Source organism: Nicotiana attenuata, unplaced genomic scaffold (assembly GCF_001879085.1).
Source record: "Nicotiana attenuata strain UT unplaced genomic scaffold, NIATTr2, whole genome shotgun sequence".
Classification (NCBI taxonomy): domain Eukaryota; kingdom Viridiplantae; phylum Streptophyta; class Magnoliopsida; order Solanales; family Solanaceae; genus Nicotiana; species Nicotiana attenuata.
The window spans coordinates 90,273-111,245 of record NW_017672274.1 but is presented as its reverse complement, the minus strand read 5'-3'; the positions used below and the strand labels follow the sequence as shown (position 1 = coordinate 111,245).

General features: G+C 46.8%; 1 protein-coding gene across 1 annotated transcript; it reads right to left on the bottom strand.

Moving 5' to 3' along the window:
- Positions 1–18,369: 18,369 nt before the first annotated feature.
- LOC109212557 lies at positions 18,370–20,130 on the bottom strand. The gene is made up of 3 exons (XM_019376207.1): positions 19,855–20,130; positions 18,907–19,812; positions 18,370–18,807 (listed from the first exon to the last, which is right to left on the bottom strand). The coding sequence occupies exons 1-3, from the start codon at positions 20,128–20,130 to the stop codon at positions 18,370–18,372; spliced, it is 1,620 nt and encodes a 539-aa protein (XP_019231752.1).
- Between the last annotated feature and the right edge of the window lie 843 nt (positions 20,131–20,973).

The window sequence follows — 20,973 nt, the reverse complement described above, 5'->3', positions numbered from 1 at the left end:
AGGTGGACAACCACCAGTACCACCCACTGAGGCCACCAGAGGCCGTGGATGCTGTCGTGGTCGTGGTAGAGACAGCGCAGCGAGGGCATCACCTGTTGATCCACCAGCTGCCCTAGCTCAGGGTCAGGCTCCAGCTATGGATGCTCCAGCAGCACCAGTTCAGGCACCAGCTGTGCCCATCGTGATTCCGGGTCTTCAGGAGGCCTTGGCATAGATCCTATCAGTTGCACTGGCCTGGCTCAGGCAGTTTCAGCTACCACAGCAGTGGCTACTTCACAGGCTGGGGGAGGCAATCAGACCCCCGCTGCTCGCACACCTGAGCAGGTAGTGCAGGGATTGCAGATGCTGGGAGCACCTCCAGCTCAGCCGGTTGCACCAGTTCAGGACTTCGTGGTTCCAGCTATGCTAGACAATGAGCAGCATCGTCTTGAGAGGTTTGGTAGGCTCCAGCCTCCTTCATTCAGTGGTGCTGAGGGCGAGGATGCCCAGGGTTTTCTCGACAAGTGTCAGCAGATGCTCCGTACAACAGGGATTCTTGAGTCTAGTGGTGTGGCATTTACCGCCTATCAGTTTACTGGGGCTGCCTTCACTTGGTGGGAGGCGTATGAGAGGCGTAAGCCGGCAGGTGCAACGCCTTTGACTTGGTAGGAGTTCTCCACTCTCTTCTTGGAGAAGTATGTACCGCAGTCCCGCAGGGAGAAGCTGCGTAGGCAGTTTGAGTGGCTTCGGCAGGGGGATATGACTGTGTCTCAGTATGAGGCGAGGTATTCTGAGTTGGCTCGTCATGCCTCCTGGATGGTTCCGATAGATCGTGAGAGGATTAAGAGGTTGATGGCCTTAATTATCATCTCCGTATGCTGATGACTAGAGAGAGAGTTTTGGGTATTTCATTTGAGGAGGTGGTCGATATCGCTCGTGAGATTGAGACGGCTCGCCGTCAGGATAGAGAGGAGAGGGAGGCCAAGAGGCCTCGAGGTTCTGGCAGTTTTAGTGGTGCTCCGTCTAGGGGCCAGTTCCAGCATGGTAGAGGCCGTTCTTTCAGGCCCGCTCAGTCGAACCGTCCCGAGTATCTTGGGGCATCTTCAAGTCGTGGTTATCATGGTTCTCAGCAGGGTCAGCCTTCACTCAACGCCCTTTCAGCTTAGAGTTCATCTCGTGCTCCGTCTGTTCAGGATTCTTCCATGCCGAGAGCGTCAGCTAGTCACTCCAATGCGAGGGGTTCCCTTCAGTCTCATTCTCCAGCACTGGGGAGTTGTTTTGAGTGTGAAGAGTTTGGGCATGTGTGGAGGTAGTGTCCTCGTCGTATTGCTAGTTTATCCCAGCAAAGGGGTCAACCTTGGTCTTTTGCTCCAGTTTCTTCACCACCCGCTCAGCTAACTAGGGCTGGAGGTCAGGCAGCCAGGGGTCGCCCTAGAGGTGGAGGTCGATCAGGTGGTGGCCATCCTCGTTTTTATGCTATTCCAGGCAGGACAAATGCCATTGCTTCAGATGCTATCATTACATGTTCATGTATCTACCCCGGTGGGCGATACTGTTGTTGTGAACCTTGTGTATCGATCATGTGTTGTGATTATTGGGGGTCTAGAGACCCGAGTTGATCTATTGCTATTGAGCATGGTGGACGTTGATGTTTATTTTAGGCATGGATTGGTTATCTCCGTGTCATGCTATTCTAGACTGTCATGCTAAGACAGTCACTTTGGCTATGCCGGGTGTACCGCGGATCGAGTGGTGTGGTGTGACTGATTATGTTCCTAGTAGAGTTATTTCTTTCTTGAAGGCCCAGCGTATGGTTGGGAAGGGGTGTCTTTCATATTTGGCGTTTGTGAGGGATGTTGGAGCTGAGACTCCTAGTATTGATTCTGGCCCAGTTGTGTGGGATTTTCCCGATGTGTTTCCTGCAGACCTGCCGGGCATGCCACCGGATAGGGATATTGATTTTGGCATTGACCTGGTGCCGGGCACTCAGCCTATCTCTATTCCGTCGTATCGTATGGCACCAGCGGAGTTGAAAGAATTGAAGGAGCAACTTCAGGAGCTCCTAGAAAAGGGGTTCATTCGGCCTAGTGTGTCACCGTAGGGTGCACCGGTTCTGTTTGTGAAGAAGAAGGATGACACAATGAGAATGTGCATTGATTACAGGCAATTGAACAAAGTAACAGTGAAGAACAAGTATCCCATGCCTCGTATTGATGATTTATTCGACCAGCTTCAGGGAGCGAGGGTGTTCTCCAAGATTGATCTCCGTTTGGGTTATCACCAGTTGAAGATCAGGGATTTAGATATTCTTAATACTGCCTTCAGGACCAGATTATGGTCATTATGAGTTTCTTGTCATGTCTTTTGGGCTGACCAATGCCCCAGCAGCGTTCATGCATTTGATGAACAGTGTATTTCGACCTTATCTGGATTCGTTTGTTATAGTATTCATTGATGACATTCTGGTGTACTCGCGTAGCCAGGAGGAGCACGCGGAGCATTTGCGAGTTGTATTGCAGAGATTGAGGGAGTAGACGTTTTATGCAAAGTTCTCCAAGTGTGAGTTTTGGCTCGGTTCAGTGGCTTTCTTGGGGCATATGGTGTCCAACGAGGGTATTAAAGTTGATCCGAAGAAGATAGAGGGTTTAGAGTTGGCCTAGACCGTCCTCAGCCACAGAGATTCATAGCTTCCTCGGTTTGGCGGGTTATTATCGCCGGTTTGTTCAGGGCTTTTCATCTATTGCCTCGCCCTTGACCAAGTTGACTCAGAAGGGTGCTCCATTTGTATGGTCGGACGAGTGCGAGGAGAGCTTTCAGAAGCTCAAGACAGCTTTGACCACAGCTCCAGTATTGATTTTGCCATCACCTTCAGGTTCTTATACAGTGTATTGTAATGCTTCGAGAGTTGGGATTGGTTGTGTGTTGATGCAGGAGGGTAGAGTGATTTCTTATCCTTCTCGTTAGTTGAAGCCCCATGAGAAGAAATACCCTGTTCACGATTTGCAGTTGGCTTCTATAGTTCATGAATTGATGATTTGGAGGCACTACTTGTATGGCGTATCTTATGAGGTATTCACCGATTATCGCATTCTTCAGCATTTGTTCAAGCAAAAGGATCTTACTTTGAGGCAGCGGAGATGGATAGAGTTGCTTAAGGATAATGATATTACTATTCTATATCATCCGGGAAAGGCCAATGTAGTGGCCGATGCCTTGATCCGAAAGGCGGTGAGTATGGGGAGTTTGGCGTACATTCCAGTTGAGGAGAGACCCCTTGCAGTTGATGTCTAGACCTTGGCCAATCGGTTTGTGCGGTTAGATATTTCAGAGCCTAGTCGGGTGTTGGCGTGTGTGGTTTCTCAGTCTTCTTTATATGATCGCATCAGAGAGCGCCAGTATGATGATCTGCACTTGCTTGTCCTGAAGGAAAGGGTTCAGCATGATGATACCAGAGACATGACCATCGGCGATGATGGGGTATTGAGGATGCAGGGCCGGATTTGTGTGCCCAATGTGGATGGGCTTAGAGAGTTGATTCTGGAGGAGGCCCACAGCTCGCGGTATTCCATTCATCTGGGTGTCGCGAAGATGTATCAGGATTTGAGGCAGCACTATTGGTGGAGAATAATGAAGAAAGATATTGTGGGATTTGTGGCTCGGTGTCTCAACTGCCAGCATGTGAAATATGAGCATCAGACACTGGGTGGCTTACTTCAGCAGATGGTTATTCCCCAGTGGAAGTGGGAGAGAGTCACTATGGATTTTGTGAGTGGTCTTCGTCGGACTTTAAAGAAGTTCGATTCGATTTGGGTGATTGTGGATCGGCTGACCAAGTCCGCGCACTTCATGCCGGTGTGTACTACCTAATCTTCGGAGCGGATGGCAGGGATTTTCATCCGAGAGATTGTTCGGTTGCATGGGGTTCCAGTATCCATCATATCAGATAGAGGCACTCATTTTACTTCCTAGTTTTGGAGGACTTTTCAGCGAGAGTTGGGTACTCAGGTGGAGTTGAGCACAACGTTTCATCCTCAAACGGACGGGCAGTCCGAGCGTACCATTCAGATGTTGGAGGACATGTTGTGTGCCTGTGTTATTTATTTTGGGGGTTCTTAGGATGAGTTTTTGCCGCTTGCAGAGTTTGCATACAACAACAGCTATCAGTCTAGTATTCAGATAGCACTGTATGAGGCCTTGTATGGGAGGTGGTGTAGATCTCTAGTTGGTTGGTCCCCGGTGAGGCTAGACTGTTGGGGACAGATTTGGTTCAGGATGCCTTAGAGAAGGTGGAGCTGATTCAGGAGAGGCTTCGTACAACGCAGTCACATCAGAAGAGTTATGCGGACCGGAAGGTTCGAGATGTGTGTTATATGGTTGGTGAGAAGGTCTTGCTGAAGGTTTCGCCCATGAAGGGTGTTATGAGGTTTGGAAGGAAAGGGAAGTTAAGTCCGCAGTTCATTGGGCCTTTTGAGGTGCTTCGGAGGATTGGGGAGGTGGCTTATATGCTTGTTTTGCCACCCAGCTTGTCGAGTGTGCATCCGGTGTTCCATGTTTCTATGATCCGGAAGTATGTTGGGGACCCGTCTCATGTTTTGGATTTCAGCACGGTTCAGTTAGATGGTGATTTGACCTATGATTTGGAGCCAGTGGCTATTTTGGGTCGTCAGGTTCGAAAGTTGAGATCAAAGGATATAGCTTCAGTGAAAGTGCAGTGGAGAGGTCGGCCCGTGGAGGAGGCTACTTGGGAGACCGAGCGGGAGATACGGAGCATATATCCTCACCTATTTGAGGCTTCAGGTATGTTTCTTGACTCGCTCAAGGACGAGCGTTTGTTTAAGTTGGGGAGGATGTGACGACCCGGCCAGTCGTCTCATGAGTTACCGCCTCGTTTCCCCCATTTTTCTGCTTCTTTATGCTTCATTATGTGTATTTGGTGTAATCGAGTCGATTTGGATTGGTTTTGTTAGGAAATGAGATACTTAGTCTCTTTAAGGAAGGTTTGATTTGGAAAAGTCAACCGGATGTTGACTTATGTGTTAGAGGGCTCGGATGTGATTTTCGGTGGCTCGGACACTGAGCGATTGATACTGAGCCCGAGGGGCAGGTTTTTACTTGTTATTCACCTGCTAAATTATTTGTTTTACCTGTTTTAAAAGAGATTTCATTTGATTCTTCACTGTTTTACTGCTTTAAGTGATTTCTACTACCTGATATATAATTGCTTTGTGCCCTTTCATGATTTCATGCTTTCAGTCATTATTTATAATTATTACTCACTGGGTCGGAGTATTCACATTACTCCCTGCACCGTGTGTGCAGATTCATGCATAGCAGAGTCCGCTACTGAGCGCTGATCCTTCCAGACCAGGCAACGATTTGGAGTTACGAGGTAGTTATTGACGTCCGCAGCCCCGTGTCTCCCTTATCCTCTATATTTATGTTTTCTTCTGTATCAGATTCCATACTTTGTAGACTTATAGCAGATTCTGTAGTAGCTCATGACTTGTGACACCCCGGTTTGGGCCGTGTCGGGATGGTTTCCCTTTGTTATTATCGATGTTTCCGCAATTATGGCTATCTTAATGATGTTTTAGATTTGCTTATGTTAATTAGTTGTTAAAAAGAGGTGTTTCGTTTTGTTTTGGCTGGCCTTGTCTTCACGAGAGGGGCCATCACGACCGGGTTTGGGAATTGGGTTGTGACATCTTATTCTTATGTTATCAATATCGTTGGTACTTCCTGATTCTTATGTGACGACCCGGCCCGTCGTCTCATGTATTACCGCCCCGTTTTCCTCATTTATTGCTTCTTCATATTTCATTATCGTCATTTGGTGAGTTAGAGTCGAATTGGTTTGGTTTTGGTGGAAAATGAGACATTTAGTCTCTTTAAGGAAGGCTTATATTGGAAAAGTCAATCGTATGTTGACCAATGAGTTAGAGGGCTCGGATGTGATTTCCGGTGATTCGGTTAGCTTCGGGGGATGATTTGTGACTTAGGAGTGCGATCGGAATTGATTTTGGGAGGTCCGGTGTAGAATTAGGCATGAATTGGCGAAGTTAGTATTTTGGCGAATTTCGGTTGGTAGGTGAGATTTTGATCCGGGGCTCGGAATGGAAATCCGAGAGTTTCAGTAGCTTCGTTAGGTGATTTTGGATATGTGTGCAAAATTTCAGGTGATTCGGAGGTGATTTGGTTGGGTTTTTGATTGAGTGTGAGTTTCGGAAGAATTTGAAGAACTTAGGCTTGAAATTGATGAAATATGAGGATTTTTGTGTTGTTGGGTGTGTTTTTAAGATTGGAACAAGTTTGAATAGGGTATTGGATCATGTCTGTGCTTTTGGTTGAGGTCCCGGGGGCCTCGGGGTGAGTTCGGGTGGTTGAACGGAAGGTTTTTGGAGTTTAATTGCAGGTTCAAGTTGCTGGTATCTGTTGGTTTCGCACCTGCGGTTGTGGGACCGCAGGTGCGGTCTCGCTGAAACGGTTTGAGGAGCGCGGAAGCGGAAAAACTTGGCCCTTGCCAGGTTCCGCAGAAGCGGGATTAGGATCGCATAAGCGGTCCTGCAGATGCGATTAGGGACTGCAGAAGCGGTAAGTGGCCTTAAGTGAAAAAGTCCGCAGAAGCGGACGTTGACCGCATAAGCGGAAGTCGCATAAGCGGTATTTCATCCGCAGAAGCGGAATGACTGGCAGTTAAGTGAGATTTATCTTCTTCGCGAATTTTTGAAAGAGTAACCTTTTGGACTCCGAACCTTGAGAGCTTTGAGGCGATTTTGAAGAGGGTTTCGAGGGCTTTAATTAGGTATGGACTCTTGGACTTAGAATTTGATTTTATGGTGTATAAACATGGATTTAGACTGAATAATCAAGGAATCAAAGGTCAAAAATGGTGGTTTAGGGCTTGAACTTAAGAGAGTTTAAAATGGGGATTTGAGGGGTCAAATGGACTCCAATTTTGATAAATTTGATATGCATGGACTCGTGGCGAGACGAGGAATCCGATGATGTGAATTTTATAATTTTTCGAGAAGTGGGCCCGGGGCTCGGGTTTTGCCAACTTCGTGATTTTCGATGTTTTTCGAGTCTTTTCGATTGGGTTATATTCCCTTAGCCTATTGTAATGTATTCCTTGTGGTTTTGATCAGATTTGACGCGCGAGGAGGTCAATTCGAGAGGAAAAGGCATAGCGAGCTAGATTTTGGACTGGCTTGAGGTGAGTAATGGGTGTAAATGATGAACTGAGGGTTTGAGACCCCGGAATTTCACATTGTGCCGCTATATTGAGGCGAGGCACGCGCTCTATGACGAGTGCGGGGCTGTTGGTTATTGGGGATTGTGACTTGATCCATCCTGGTGATGTTTTACTATGTTTTTCTACTAGAACTTGTTGGAAATCATCGTTACTTGGATTTGACTGTTGCATTTGGGCTTCGTGCCAGTTTTTTGAATCCTTCAGGGATTGATTTCACTGATTTGCATACTTTGCACATTGTTTAACCTCATTCTAAGGTTTTCAGTACTATTTTGCAAACTCAGCCCCTTTTTCTAAACTTGAAAACTCAAATGATATTTAAATGATATTTTGGGCTGTGGATTACTGATTTAAAGGTGCCCGAAGGGCTTATATTGATTTCTGGAATTATGGATGGCTCGGGCTGCACGCCGCAGCAGTGGTATATGATATTGAGGCCGAGGGCCTGGTTGGTGCCACGAGGTGGCTTATTTATTGCGCTTGGGCTGTAGGAGCCCCTCCGGAGTCTGTACACACCCCCAGTGAGCGCCGTCGACGTTAAATATGTGGTTGGCTCGGACTGCACGCCGCGGTGGGTACCTGAGTGTACCGGTATTTGCATTGCATTGCATTATTGCATTATTTCTTACCTGTTACCTGTCATGGTCCTTTCTGTACTATTACTTTATTGACTTGCCGGTTTTACTGTTAAAGGTTTGGTACTGCCTGTTATAGTTGCCTTGAGTTTTTCAGTGATTTCTTATCTTCAGCTGTTATTTATGCTTATTACTCACTGAGTCGGAGTACTCACTTTACTCCCTGCACCTTGTGTGCAGATCTAGGTGCATCACAGTCTGAGGGAGGACCTGTCTAGCTGAGCAGCATTTCACCGGGAGCATCGAGGTAGCTGCATGGCGTTCGCAGCCTTGATCCTTCCCTCCTATCCCTATCTTTCATTATTCTGTTTCTTAGACAATCTTGTTATAGGATGACACTCTGTGTTAGAGGCTCGTGATCGTGACACCGGATCCTTTTTTGGGTTTATGTTCCAGTATTGTTGGATTTCAGTATATTACTCCGTATTTATCGTCTTTTGATAAAATGGTTTAGTAATTTAATATTTGTGTTTGAATTCCTGAATTATCATAAGTTGAGATTTATTGTTGAATGGTCGGGCTTGCCTAACAATGTGTTGGGCGCCATCACGACCGGGGTTTGGGTCGTGACAAGTTGGTATCAGAGCCTAGGTTACTTGGTCTCGCGAATCATGAGCCGGTTTAGTAGAGTCTCGCGGATCGGTACGGAGACGTCTGTATTTATCCTCGAGAGGCTGCAGAACCTTTAGGAAAAACTTCATATTCTTGAAATTCTTATCGTGCGACTTTATTGATCCGAGAACTAAACTTCTATATTCTATTCTCTCGCAGATGACGGGAACTCGTGCTACCGGACGTGACGGACGACCACCAGTACCACCCACTAGAGGCCGTGGACGCGGTCGTGGTCGTGGTCGAGGCAGACCAGCGAGGGCAGCACCTGTTGATCCACCAGCTACCCCAGTTCAGGACCAGCCTCCAGCTGTAGATGCTCCAGCAAGCACCTGTGCAGGCACCAGCAGTGCCCATTGTGATTCCTGGTCTCCAGGAGGCCTTGGCTTAGATATTATCCGTTTGCACTGGCCTGGCTCAGGCAGTCTCAGCCACTACTACAGCAGCTACTTCACAGACCGCGGGAGGCAATCAGACCCCCGCTGCTCGCACACCTGAGCAGGTTGTTCAGGGATTGCAAACACCGGGAGCAGCCCCAGCTCAGCTGGTAGCTCCAGTTGCTCCAGTTGCTCCGGCTGCACCAGTTGCCCCAGTTGCACCAGCTCCAGACTATGTGGTTCCAGCTATGCTAGACGATGAGCAGCGTCGTCTTTAGAGATTCGGTAGGCTTCATCCTCCGGTGTTCAGTGGTGCTGAGGGAGAGGATGCCCAGGGTTTTCTTGACAAGTGTCAGCGTATGCTTCGCACCGCAGGGATTTTAGAGTCGAGTGGAGTGTCTTTTACTACTTTCCAGTTCTCAGGGGCTGCATTTACCTGGTGGGAGGATATTGAGAGGCGTAGGCCTGTTGGTGCAGCGCCCCTCACATGGCAGCAGTTCTCCACTCTCTTTCTGGAGAAGTACGTACCGCAGTCTCGCAGAGAGGAGCTGCGTCGTCAGTTTGAGTGGTTGGTTCAGGGGGACATGTCTGTGACCCAGTACGAGATGAGATTTTCGCAGCTAGCTCGGCATGCTACTTGAATGATCCCGACAGATCGGGAGAGGATTAGGAGGTTCGTGGATGGCCTCAACTATTCATTCCGTATCTTGATGACCAGAGAGAGGGTTTTGGGTGCCTCGTTCGAGGAGGTAGTGGACATTGCTCGTGATATTGAGACGGGTCACCGCAGGGAGCGTGAGGAGAGGGAGGCCAAGAGGCCTCGAGGTTCAGGCAGTTTCAGTGGTGCTCCTTCTAGGGGCCAGTTCCAGCGTGGTAGAGGTCGTTCCTTCAGGCCTCCTCAGTCAGCTCGCCCAGAGTATAGTGGTGCTTCTTCAGGCCGTGGTCATCAGGGGTTCCAGCAGGGCCAACCTTCACTTAATGCCCTTCCCGCACAGAGCTCTTCTCATGCCTCTTCAGCCCAGGGTTCTTCTGCAGCGAGGGGTTCCCTTCAGTCCCCTTCTCCAGCACCAGGCAGTTGCTACGAGTGCGGTGAGTTTGGCCATATGAAGAGTGATTGTCCTCGACGTCGTGGTGGTCGGTTTCAGCAGAGGGATCAGCCCTCGTCTTCTACTCCATCTACTTCAGCACCCTCCCAGTCAGGTAGGGGTGGGGGCCAGGCAGCCAGGGGCCGCCCTAGGGGTGGAGACCGATCTGGCGGTGGCCAGGCTCGATTCTATGCTCTCCCAAACAGGAGGGACGCCATTGCATCTGATGCTATTATCACAGGTATTATCTCAATCTGCCACAGGTATGCCTCTGTCCTAATTGATCCCGGTTCTACCTATTCCTATGTATCTTCTTATTTTGCTCATCACCTGGGTACGACCCGTGGGTGTATTGCTTTACCTTTGCACGTATCTACCCCGGTGGGTGATACTATTATTGTAGACCATGTGTATCGGTCTTGTCTGGTGACTATTGGGGGTCTGGAGACCCGAGTTTACTTGTTGCTGTTGAGCATGGTAGATTTTGATGTTATTCTGGGTATGGATTGGCTATCTCCGTGCCATGCTATTCTGGACTGTCATGCTAAGACAGTCACGTTAGCTATACTGGGTGTTCCGAGGATTGAGTGGCGTGGCATGACTGACTATGTTCCTAGCAGGGTGATTTCTTTCCTAAAGGCCCAGCGGATGGTTGGGAAAGGTTGTCTATCGTATTTGGCTTTTGTGAGAGATGTCGGAGCTGAGACTCCTAGCCTTGATTCTGTTCCCGTTGTGAGGGACTTCCCTGATGTGTTTCCAGCAGACCTGTCGGGCATGCCGCCTGACAGGGACACTGATTTTGGTATTGATCTGGTGCTGGGCACTCAGCCCATTTCCATTCCTCCGTATCGTATGGCACCAGCGGAGTTGAAAGAACTAAAGGATCAGCTTCAGGAGCTCCTAGATAAGGGGTTTATTCGTCCTAGTGTGTCACCGTGGGGTGCACCAGTCCTATTTGTGAAGAAGAAGGATGGCACAATGAGAATGTGCATTGACTACAGGCAGTTGAATAAAGTGACAGTGAAGAACAAGTATCCACTACCTCGTATTGATGATTTGTTTGACCAGCTCCAGGGGGCAAGGGTATTCTCTAAGATTGACCTCCGTTCAGGCTATCACTAGCTGAAGATCAGGGATTCAGATATTATGAAGACTGCATTTAGGACTAGATATGGGCATTATGAGTTTCTGGTTATGTCTTTTGGGCTGACTAATGCCCCGGCAGCGTTCATGCATTTGATGAACAGCGTATTTCGGCCGTATCTGGATTCATTTGTTATCGTGTTTATTGATGATATCCTGGTGTACTCGCGTAGCTAGGAGGAGCACGCACAACATTTGAGAGTGGTATTACAGAGATTGAGGGAGGAGAAACTTTATGCAAAGTTCTCCAAGTGTGAGTTTTGGCTTGGTTCTGTGGCTTTCCTGGGGCACGTGGTGTCCAGTGATGGTATTCAGGTTGATCCAAAGAAGATAGAGGTGGTGCAGAGTTGGCCTAGACCGTCCTCAGCCACAGAGATTCGGAGTTTCCTCGGTTTGGCGGGTTATTATCGCCGGTTCGTCCAGGGTTTTTTATCTATTGCTTCGCCCTTGACCAAGTTGACGCAGAAGGGTGCACCATTTGTATGGTCGGACGAGTGTGAGGAGAGCTTTCAGAAGCTCAAGACAGCTTTGACCACAGCTCCAGTATTGGTATTGCCATCAGCTTCAGGTTCTTACAAGGTATATTGTGATGCTTCGAGAGTTGGGATCGGATGTGTGTTGATGCAGGAGGGTAGAGTTATTGCATATGCTTCTCGGCAGTTTAAGCCCCATGAGAAGAACTATCCGTAGTTTTAGAGGAGGCCATCAGCTCGCGGTACTCCATTCATCCGGGTGATGCGAAGATGTATCAGGATTTGAGGCAGCACTACTGGTGGAGGAGAATGAAGAAAGATATTGTGAGTTATGTAGCTCGGTGTCTCAACTGTCAGCAGGTCAAACATGAGCATCAGAGGCCCGGTGGTGTACTTCAGCGGATGGATATTCCAGAGTGGAAGTGGGAGAGGATTAGTATGGATTTTGTGAGTTGTCTCCCTCGCACCGACTTTTGAAATGCCTCCCTCTCGCTATGTTATTACTTGATTACTGATCCTTTAAATGTCTCCATCTTGATCGTTTTCGTCTTCCTCTGCTCTCCAGGCGGGCTTCAGACTTCTTGATCTTGAATGTATTTCTCTTGATTTTTGTTGTATTCCTCTTGACTATTGTTGTATTCCTTTTTTTTGTATTCTTCCGCTCTCCGGGCGAGTTTCTGATTTCTTGATCTTGAAAAGTATTCCTCTGTTCTCCAGGCGGGCTCCTGACTTCTTTACTTGAAATGTATTCCTCTGTTCTCCAGGCGGGCTCCTAACTTCAACAACTTATAAAGGTAACGCCTCCGTTCTCCGGGCGGGCTCCCGACTTCAACAACTTGAAAAGTAATGCCTCCGTTCTCCATGCGGGCTCCCGACTTCAACAACTTAAAAGGTAATGCCTCCGTTTTCCGGGCGGGCTCCCGACTTCAACAACTTGAAAAGTAACGCCTCCGTTCTCCGGGCGGGCTCCCGACTTCAACAACTTAAAAGGTAATGCCTCCGTTTTCCAAGCAGGCTCCCGACTTCAACAACTTAAAAGGTAACGCCTCCGTTTTCCGGGCGGGCTCCCGACTTCAACAACTTGAAAGGTAACGCCTCCGTTCTCCGAGCGGGCTCCCGACTTCAACAACTTAAAAGGTAACGCCTCCGTTTTTCGGGCGGGCTCCCGACTTCAACAACTTAAAAAGGTGACGCCTCCGTTCTCCGGGCGGGTTCCCGACTTCAACAACTTAAAAGGTAACGCCTCCGTTCGCTGGGCGGGCTCCCGACTTCAACAACTTGAAAACAATCTTCTTTTGACATTGTTTTCCCTTGCCTTTGAACCATTTCCCCTTGAAACTTGAATTATCTCCCTTCGAAACTTGAATTATCTTCCTTCGAGACTTGAACTATCTCTCTTCCGAACTTGTGTTATCTTCCTTCGAAAATTGCTTTCCCTTAAAACTTGAGTTGCCTTCCCTATTCTGTTGGGTGCTTGCCTTTCCTTACGATGGGTCTCTCCGACACAACCGAGATTTTTCTGCCCCTTTTTCAATCAAGGAAAAATCTCGTTAGTTTAAAATGTGGTGGTTGGTTGGGATACTCTTGCTGGGGATGGTTGTCCCGGCTTCTTTCCGTGTTCTGCTTCATTCGACTGCCTTGAACTTGGTCGAGACTTTTCGATGCTCCGACTACTTCCCTGTCAGCAAACTTTCCAACTGTTGCTTCCCACTTCTAACCTTCTTATCTGGAATTTCCAACTGTTTCCTTTCCCCTTTTGGACTTCTTATCCGATCCCATACTTTCGCGGAATCTTCATCCTCCATTACTTGGTTTATCGATGATGCCTCTTACATCCTATCGCCTTCTCTTTGGCCGATCCTAGCCCCACTTTGCTCTACACAATATTGGAATCTGGCAGTAAACTCTGAAAATCCTTCTCATTTGTTGAAAACTATTATTGGAAAAGTCTTAGCCAAAAGAAATGACAGACGATGATTTCAGAAGAAAAAATAAAGAAGAATATCTTCTTTTAGAAGATTGTTTGAGGAAGAAGAAGACTTATCTGGACGGGGTAACTATCCCCAATGATCATGTTGTGCATTTCGGATTAATCAACCCAGTCTATTCGATCAATCAATTTCCTAATTGCCTTGCTCTATGCCTCAAAGTTTTTCCCCACCCAACTCTTTCGCTGAATCTTCATCTTCGTTCGACTTGATGCCTCGACGGATCTTTTTGCCGTCAACCTTACTTCATTTGTCCCTTTCTCAACTCCTTGTTGCCTTACGGTGCCCGTGAAGGTTTTCACCAGTAAGACTCTCTCATTTTTTGGAATTCTCTCAACTTACATCGCCTTACAGTGCCCTTGCGGGTTTTCACTAACAAGACTCTCTCATTTTTCATTCTTCTTGCTTAAGACCAGAGTATTGCCCCTGATATGCATTATCTATACTTGCTTGACTTCGCACCTCTCGAAGACTGATCGGAAGGTCTTTCTTTGGATGTTAATATGGGTTTTTGGATAGGTTTGGAAAGAAAAGGGTATCGAAAAGTTCAAACCAAATCCAACGGGTTAGAAATACAACTTTTGGAACCAACTTTCTCATTTCAAACATAACTTCTTCCCCAGTTTCTCGCTTGGGGATCTTTCGAGTTTTTACTCCCTATGACCGAGCCGTGAAGCTGCCTACGTATCCTCTTTGAGGAATCAGGTCAAACGTAGTTCACCCCATTCCTTGTTTTTTATAGTCTTTCTTTTCATGTATTATTATTTTTCCTTTTCTGTTTTCTTTTTTCTTTTTCTTTGCTTTTCCTTTTATTTCTTTTTTTGGCTATTAATTCCAAAAGAGGGTACGAAATAAAATAAATAAGGCTCAAAAAGGGTGAACAAAGGGTAAAGTGTTTGGATAGCAGAACAAATTGCCTTCGTCATTTCAACCTTCGAGATAATGCCAAGTACAAACAATCAGTGATTTTACTAAAGAAATCATACATAATATCTTTTGACTGCATCAGAATTGATAGCCATATCTATGCATTTTCCCTCAAATCTGTTAAACATAAAGCGCCATTGGACAATACTCTGGTTACAATGAACGGTCCTTGCCAATTCGGGGCAAACTTGCCCCTTGCTTCAGCCTGATGTGGAAAGATCCGTTTCAACACTTGATGTCCTACTTCAAACTTCCTGGGACGCACCTTCTTGTTATACGCTCTTGCCATCCTCTTTTGATACAATTGGCCATGACATACTACTGCCAATCTTTTTTCATCAATTAAACTCAACTGCTCCAAACGGGTTTTGACCCACTCATCATCATCAATCTCAGCTTCGGCGATAATTCGAAGAGATGGGATTTCGACTTCTGCAGGGATCACTGCTTCGGTGCTATACACCAACAAGTAAGGAGTTGCACCCACTGAAGTACGAACAGTAGTGCGATAACCCAACAACGCAAATGGTAACTTCTCATGCCATTGCCTGGAACTTTCTACCATTTTCCTTAGTATTTTCTTTATGTTCTTGTTGGCTGCCTCAACTGCTCCATTCGCCTTAGGGCGATACGGGGTGGAATTGCGATGTGCAATCTTAAACTGCTGACAAACTTCTTTCATCAAATTGCTGTTAAGATTAGCGTCATTATCTGTGACGATTACATTTGGGATTCCAAATCGACAAACGATATTGGAATGTACAAAATCAACCACTGCCTTCTTGGTTACAGACTTGAAAGTTTTAGCCTCAACCCATTTGGTAAAGTAATCAATGGCTACTAGAATGAACCTGTGTCCGTTGGATGCTGCTGGATCAATGGGCCCAATGACATCCATGCCCCAAGCGACGAAGGGCCATGGTGTCGACATCGTGTGTAATTCTGATGGCGGAGAGTGAATCAAATCTCCATGTATCTGGCATTGATGACATTTGCGCACAAAGCCGATACAATCTCGCTCCACAGTGAGCCAATAATACCCTGCTCGAAAGATCTTCTTCTGCAATATATATCCGCTCATGTGCGGTCCGCAAACTCCGGAATGAACTTCCGTCATGACTGCCGTAGCTTGTTTAGCATCTATGCATCTCAACAGTCCGAGATCTGGTGTTCTTTTATACAACACTCCTCCACTGAGGAAAAATCCACTTGCCAACCGTCGAATTGCTCTCTTTTGATCTCCTGTAGCCTGTACCGGATATATCCCCGTCCTGATGTATTCCTTGACGTCGTGGAACCATGGTTCGCCGTCTAGTTCTTCCTCTATCATGATACAATAAGCATGCTGATCACGAACTAGAATATGCAACGGATCAAGATGAACTTTGTCTGGATGATGCAACATTGATGCTAAGGTAGCCAAGGCATCAGCAACCTCATTATGGACTCTTGGGATATGCCTAAACTCCACTGATCGAAACCGTTGACACAGATCATGCAAACATTGTTGATACGGTATGAGCTTCAAATCCCGTGTTTCCCATTCTCCTTGAATTTGATGTACCAGGAGGTCCGAGTCTCCCAAGATCAAGACGGCCTGGACATCCATGTCCGCAGCCAACCGTAAACCCAAAATGCATGCTTCATACTCAGCCATGTTGTTGGTGCAATAGAAATGAAGCTGAGCCGTAACAGGATAGTGGTGCCCTGTTTCAGAAATAAGTACAGCTCCTATTCCAACTCCTTTCATATTTGCAGACCCATCAAAGAAAAGTTTCCATCCCGGTTCTTTGGTCAGTTCCAGCTCATCAATATGCATCACCTCTTCATCAGGAAAGTACGTCCTCAATGGTTCATATTCCTCATCGGCCGGATTCTCAGCCAAATGATCGGCCAGTGCTTGGGCTTTCATTGCAGTCCTCATCACATAGACGATGTCAAATTCTGTGAGTAATATTTGCCACTTCGCCAATCTCCCTGTGGGCATAGGCTTTTGAAAAATATACTTCAGCGGATCCAAGCGTGAAATGAGGTAAGTAGTATAGGACGACAGATAGTGCTTTAATTTCTGCGCCACCCAAGTCAGGGCGCAACATGTCCTCTCGAGATGAGTGTACTTAACCTCATAAGCCGTAAACTTCTTGCTGAGATAATAGATGGCTTGCTCTTTCCTGCCGGTGATGTCATGCTGCCCCAGTACGCATCCAAATGAATTTTCCAAAACCGTTAAATAAAGGATCAATGGTCTTCCTGGTTCAGGTGGAACTAACACAGGTGGATTTGATAAATACCCCTTTATCTTGTCAAACGCTTCCTGACATTCCTCAGTCCATTCGACGGCACCGTCCTTCTTCAGCAATCGGAAGATGGGCTCACGAGTTGACGTGAGCTGAGCAATAAACCTGCTGATGTAATTCAACCTTCCCAACAGACTCATCACTTCGGTCTTATTCCTTGGAGGTGGCAATTCTTGGATGGCTTTAATCTTCGACGGATCCAACTCAATGCCTCGCCGACTGACTATAAATCCCAACAGCTTCCCGGACGGAACACCAAATGCACACTTGGAAGGGTTAAGTTTAATGTCGTACCTGCGAAACCTCTGAAAGAATTTCCTCAAATCTCTGACGTGGTCGGCTTGCTTCTTTGATTTGATGATCACGTCATCCACATATACCTCAATCTCCTTGTGAATCATATCATGGAATACAGTGGTCACTGCTCGCATGTACGTTGCCCTAGCGTTCTTCAGACCAAATGGCATTACTCGGTAGCAATAAGTTCCCCACGGCGTGATGAATGCCGTCTTCTCTGTATCTTCTTCATCCATCAGGATCTGATGATACCCGGCATAGCAATCCACAAAAGATCCAATCTCACGTTTTGCACATTGTCGATCAAAATGTGGATATTGGGTAGTGGGAAGTTATCCTTTGGGCTTGCTTTGTTGAGATTGCGATAGTCAACACACACTCTGACTTTTCCGTCCTTCTTTGGCACCGGCACCACATTAGCCAACCAATCAGGATATCGAGTGACCTGTATAACCTTTGCATCTAGTTGTTTGGTTATTTCTTCCTTAATCTTCACACTCCTATCGGTTTTGAATTTCCTCAATTTTTGCTTGACGGACGGGAATGCCGGGTCAGTGGGTAATTTGTGAACCACTAAATCGGTGCTTAAACCCGGCATGTTGCCATATGACCATGCAAAAATGTCTTTGAATTCAATAAGTGTTTTGATTAATTCTTCCCTGATATTTGGTTCAATATGGACGCTTATTTTGGTTTCCCTGATGTTATCTGCGTCCCCTAGATTGATGGCTTCTGTATCGTTTAGGTTGGGCCTGGGTTTTCCTTCGAATTGACTTAGTTCTTTACTAATCTCTTCGAAAGCTTCATCGTCATCGTATTCTGACTCATAATCTACTTCTTGCACTATCATTTCGGAGTCAGATTGATTTTCTAGACTGGGTTGAGGATTCCTTATGCATGTCATGTCATTAGGACCAGTAAAAAGAGAACTGTACAGAAAAGAAAAGAAGAAAACAACATTAAAATTTAAAATAAGGAATGAAAAGAGAAAAAACAAAAACTTTCGTTTTATTGAAATACAGGATAACAAGGTTTTGCACACTTTGACACAACAAAAAGGAAAGAATAAAACTTTGGATTACAACCCTGAAATAATCCAGACAAACAGGAAAGAAAATCAGAGCCAACTACCAAGACTCCCTCCGAGTGGGAAGAGGAGTAGCCCTCCAATTATTGACTTTTGCCTGTGGTCCGACGAACTGCACATCTACCTTGCTTGACCCTTCCCCCACTTTTACCATGTTAACCTCAGCAAATAACCTTTCGAACCCTTTATCCAAATATCCATCAGCACCAATCAGTGACTAGGGAACTTTTGACAACAGCTTCTTTCTAATACCAGGCCTGACGAAGGATCTGGACAGACGCAGGATTGGCTTTGGCAAGACCCATGCCTTTTTCTTCATTTTGCGGGCTCGTTTCACATCTGCCGCGGTAGGCTTAAACCCCAAACCGAATGTATCCAAATTCTTCGGAAGAGAGACTGGCTGCACGATGCCTTGAAGATCAGCACCCAAACCCTTACCCGGTATAAAACCATTTTTTAACATTTCAGAAACCGCCATGATAGTTGCGGCTGTTACCCCAGGAACTGGGATGCTTTTCCCCTCTAGGACTTTTTCCAATAGTACCATGTCGGAGACTTGATATACCCATGGCCCCTGGTTGTCTTCCACTTCGATGAAGGGTACAATGGCATCACCTAGGGCACACATATTATCTTCACCGTGCACCACGATCTCCTGTCTATCCCACTCGAATTTAACCATTTGATGCAATGTAGATGGCACTGCCTTGGCGGCGTGGATCCAGGGTCGCCCCAATAAAAGGTTATAAGAGACCGCCATATCTAGCACTTGAAACTCCATGGTGAACTCCACGGGCCCTATTGTCAATTCTAGTATTATGTCACCCACAGAATCTTTGCCTCCGCCGTCGAATCCTCGTACACAAAATATTTTCTTACGAATTCTGTCATCGCCGACCTTCAGTTTATTCAACGTCGAAAGGAGACATGTATTTGCACTGGACCCGTTGTCAACCAAAGCTCGTGTGACTACAGAATCTTCGCATTTCACCGTTAGATAAAGGGCCCTGTTATGTTCTGTACCTTCCACTGGCAACTCATCATCTGAGAAAGTAACTCGGTTTACCTCAAAGATTTTATTTGCTATCTTCTCCAAGTGATTCACCGAGATTTTGTCAGGGACATAGGCCTCATTCAATATTTTCATCAGCGCCTGGCGGTGCTCATCTGAGTGGATCAACAACGAAAGTAATGAGATTTGGGCTGGTGTCTTTCTCAGCTGCTCTATAATGGAGTAGTCCTGCATTTTCATTTTCTTTAGGAACTCCTCCGGTTCTTCCTCGGTTACAGGTTTCTTTGTCGCTGCTAAGTTGGCCTTTCTTAACTCCGCGGGAGCAAAACACCTTCCCGAACGAGTTAGCCCTTGGGCCTCACACACTTCTTCCCTGACCTCCTTCCCTTTATATGTTACAACCACTTGTTCATAACTCCAAGGGACAGTTTTACTGTTGATCACTGGCAGCTGAGTTACCGGCTTTATAATAACAGGCTCTATGCGAGCCCCCTTCACGGCCACAACAGATTTACTTGCAACCCCCGGTACCACCACTTTTGCTCGTTCTGGTTTCACTGGAACAATGCTCGATGAACCCTTCTCGGCCACCACAACTGGCTTGTCATTCACCCCTTTCAACTGGACCGACGACTTTCCACTGGTCACCTTCTATTTTGAATCGTTTTCACTGGAACGAATCATCATCACTGTCTGTGAAGGTTTCTTTGGCTCCCCTCCCTTGTGTATCAACTCAATCATATGGGTCTCATGGTGAGCTGGTAACGGATTCTGGTTGATGTTCGGTGCCTCTGGGGCCTGAACCTCGATCCAGTGAGTATCAATGAGCTCTTGCACCGCTGTTTTCAGTTTCCAACACTTCTCCGTATCATGCCCGGGGGCCCCTGAACAGTACTCACAACTTACTGAATGGTCGAGGTTCCTTGGAGGAGGGTTTGGCAACTTGGCCTCAATTGGATTCAACATGTCCAATTGTCTGAGCCTATGGAATAAACTGGTATATGATTCTCCCAATGGAGTGAAAGTCTTCTATTTCTGTGTCCTCTCGTTCCTGAAGCCTTGGTTGGGTCGGAAACCTGAGCCGGTGGGATTTCTGTAGGCTCTTAGGGGTGGGTAGGTGTTTTGTGGAGCTGGATATGGATTTTGTGGAGTCGGCGCACGCCATTGTGCGTGAACCGGTGTTTGGGCGTAGGCTTGTGCGTGATGGATGGAAAAGTGGGGATCGGGTGGTGGGTAGTAATGCTGTGGAGGGTTATATGGAGTATGGGAATAATCTGAGTGGTGGGGTCGGGGTTGGTTGTAGTAAGGTGAGGGGCCTCTGGATCCGAACCAGGCTCTGGACTCAACCGTTGCAACATCTTCTTTCTTCTTCTTCCCGAGCACACCCCCGGTGCCGCTCTGGATAGCTTGAGTGGTTGCTTTGATTTCCGAGTAACTCATGATCTTGTTGGACTTAAGTCCTTCCTCGATCATGCCGCCCATTTTCACAACCTCATTGAAAGACTTGTCAATCGCCGTCACTAAGTGACCAAAATAAGTCGGTTCCAATGCTTGCAAAAAGTAATCAACCATATCTCCTTCTTTCATTGGAGGGTCGACCCTCGTGGCTTGTTCTCTCCAACGGAAACCGTATTCCCTGAAACTCTCTCCGGTTTTTTTCTCCAATTTTATCAATGACAGACGATCTGGGATGATTTGTAGATTGTACTGGAAGTGGCCGGCGAATGCTTGTGCCAAGTCATCCCAAGTGTACCACCTACCATGGTCCTGTCGTGTATACTATTCTAATGCAGACCCGCTCAAGCTTTG

Coding starts and splice junctions, on each gene's coding strand:
- LOC109212557 (XM_019376207.1), bottom strand. CDS start 20,130: ATGTTGAATCCAATTGAGGCCAAGTTGCCAAACCCTCCTCCAAGGAAC. Junction 19,813..19,854: donor CAAAGAAACCTTCACAGACA/GTGATGATGATT, acceptor TCAAAATAGAAG/GTGACCAGTGGAAAGTCGTC. Junction 18,808..18,906: donor TTCAAGTGCTAGATATGGCG/GTCTCTTATAAC, acceptor TGGGATAGACAG/GAGATCGTGGTGCACGGTGA.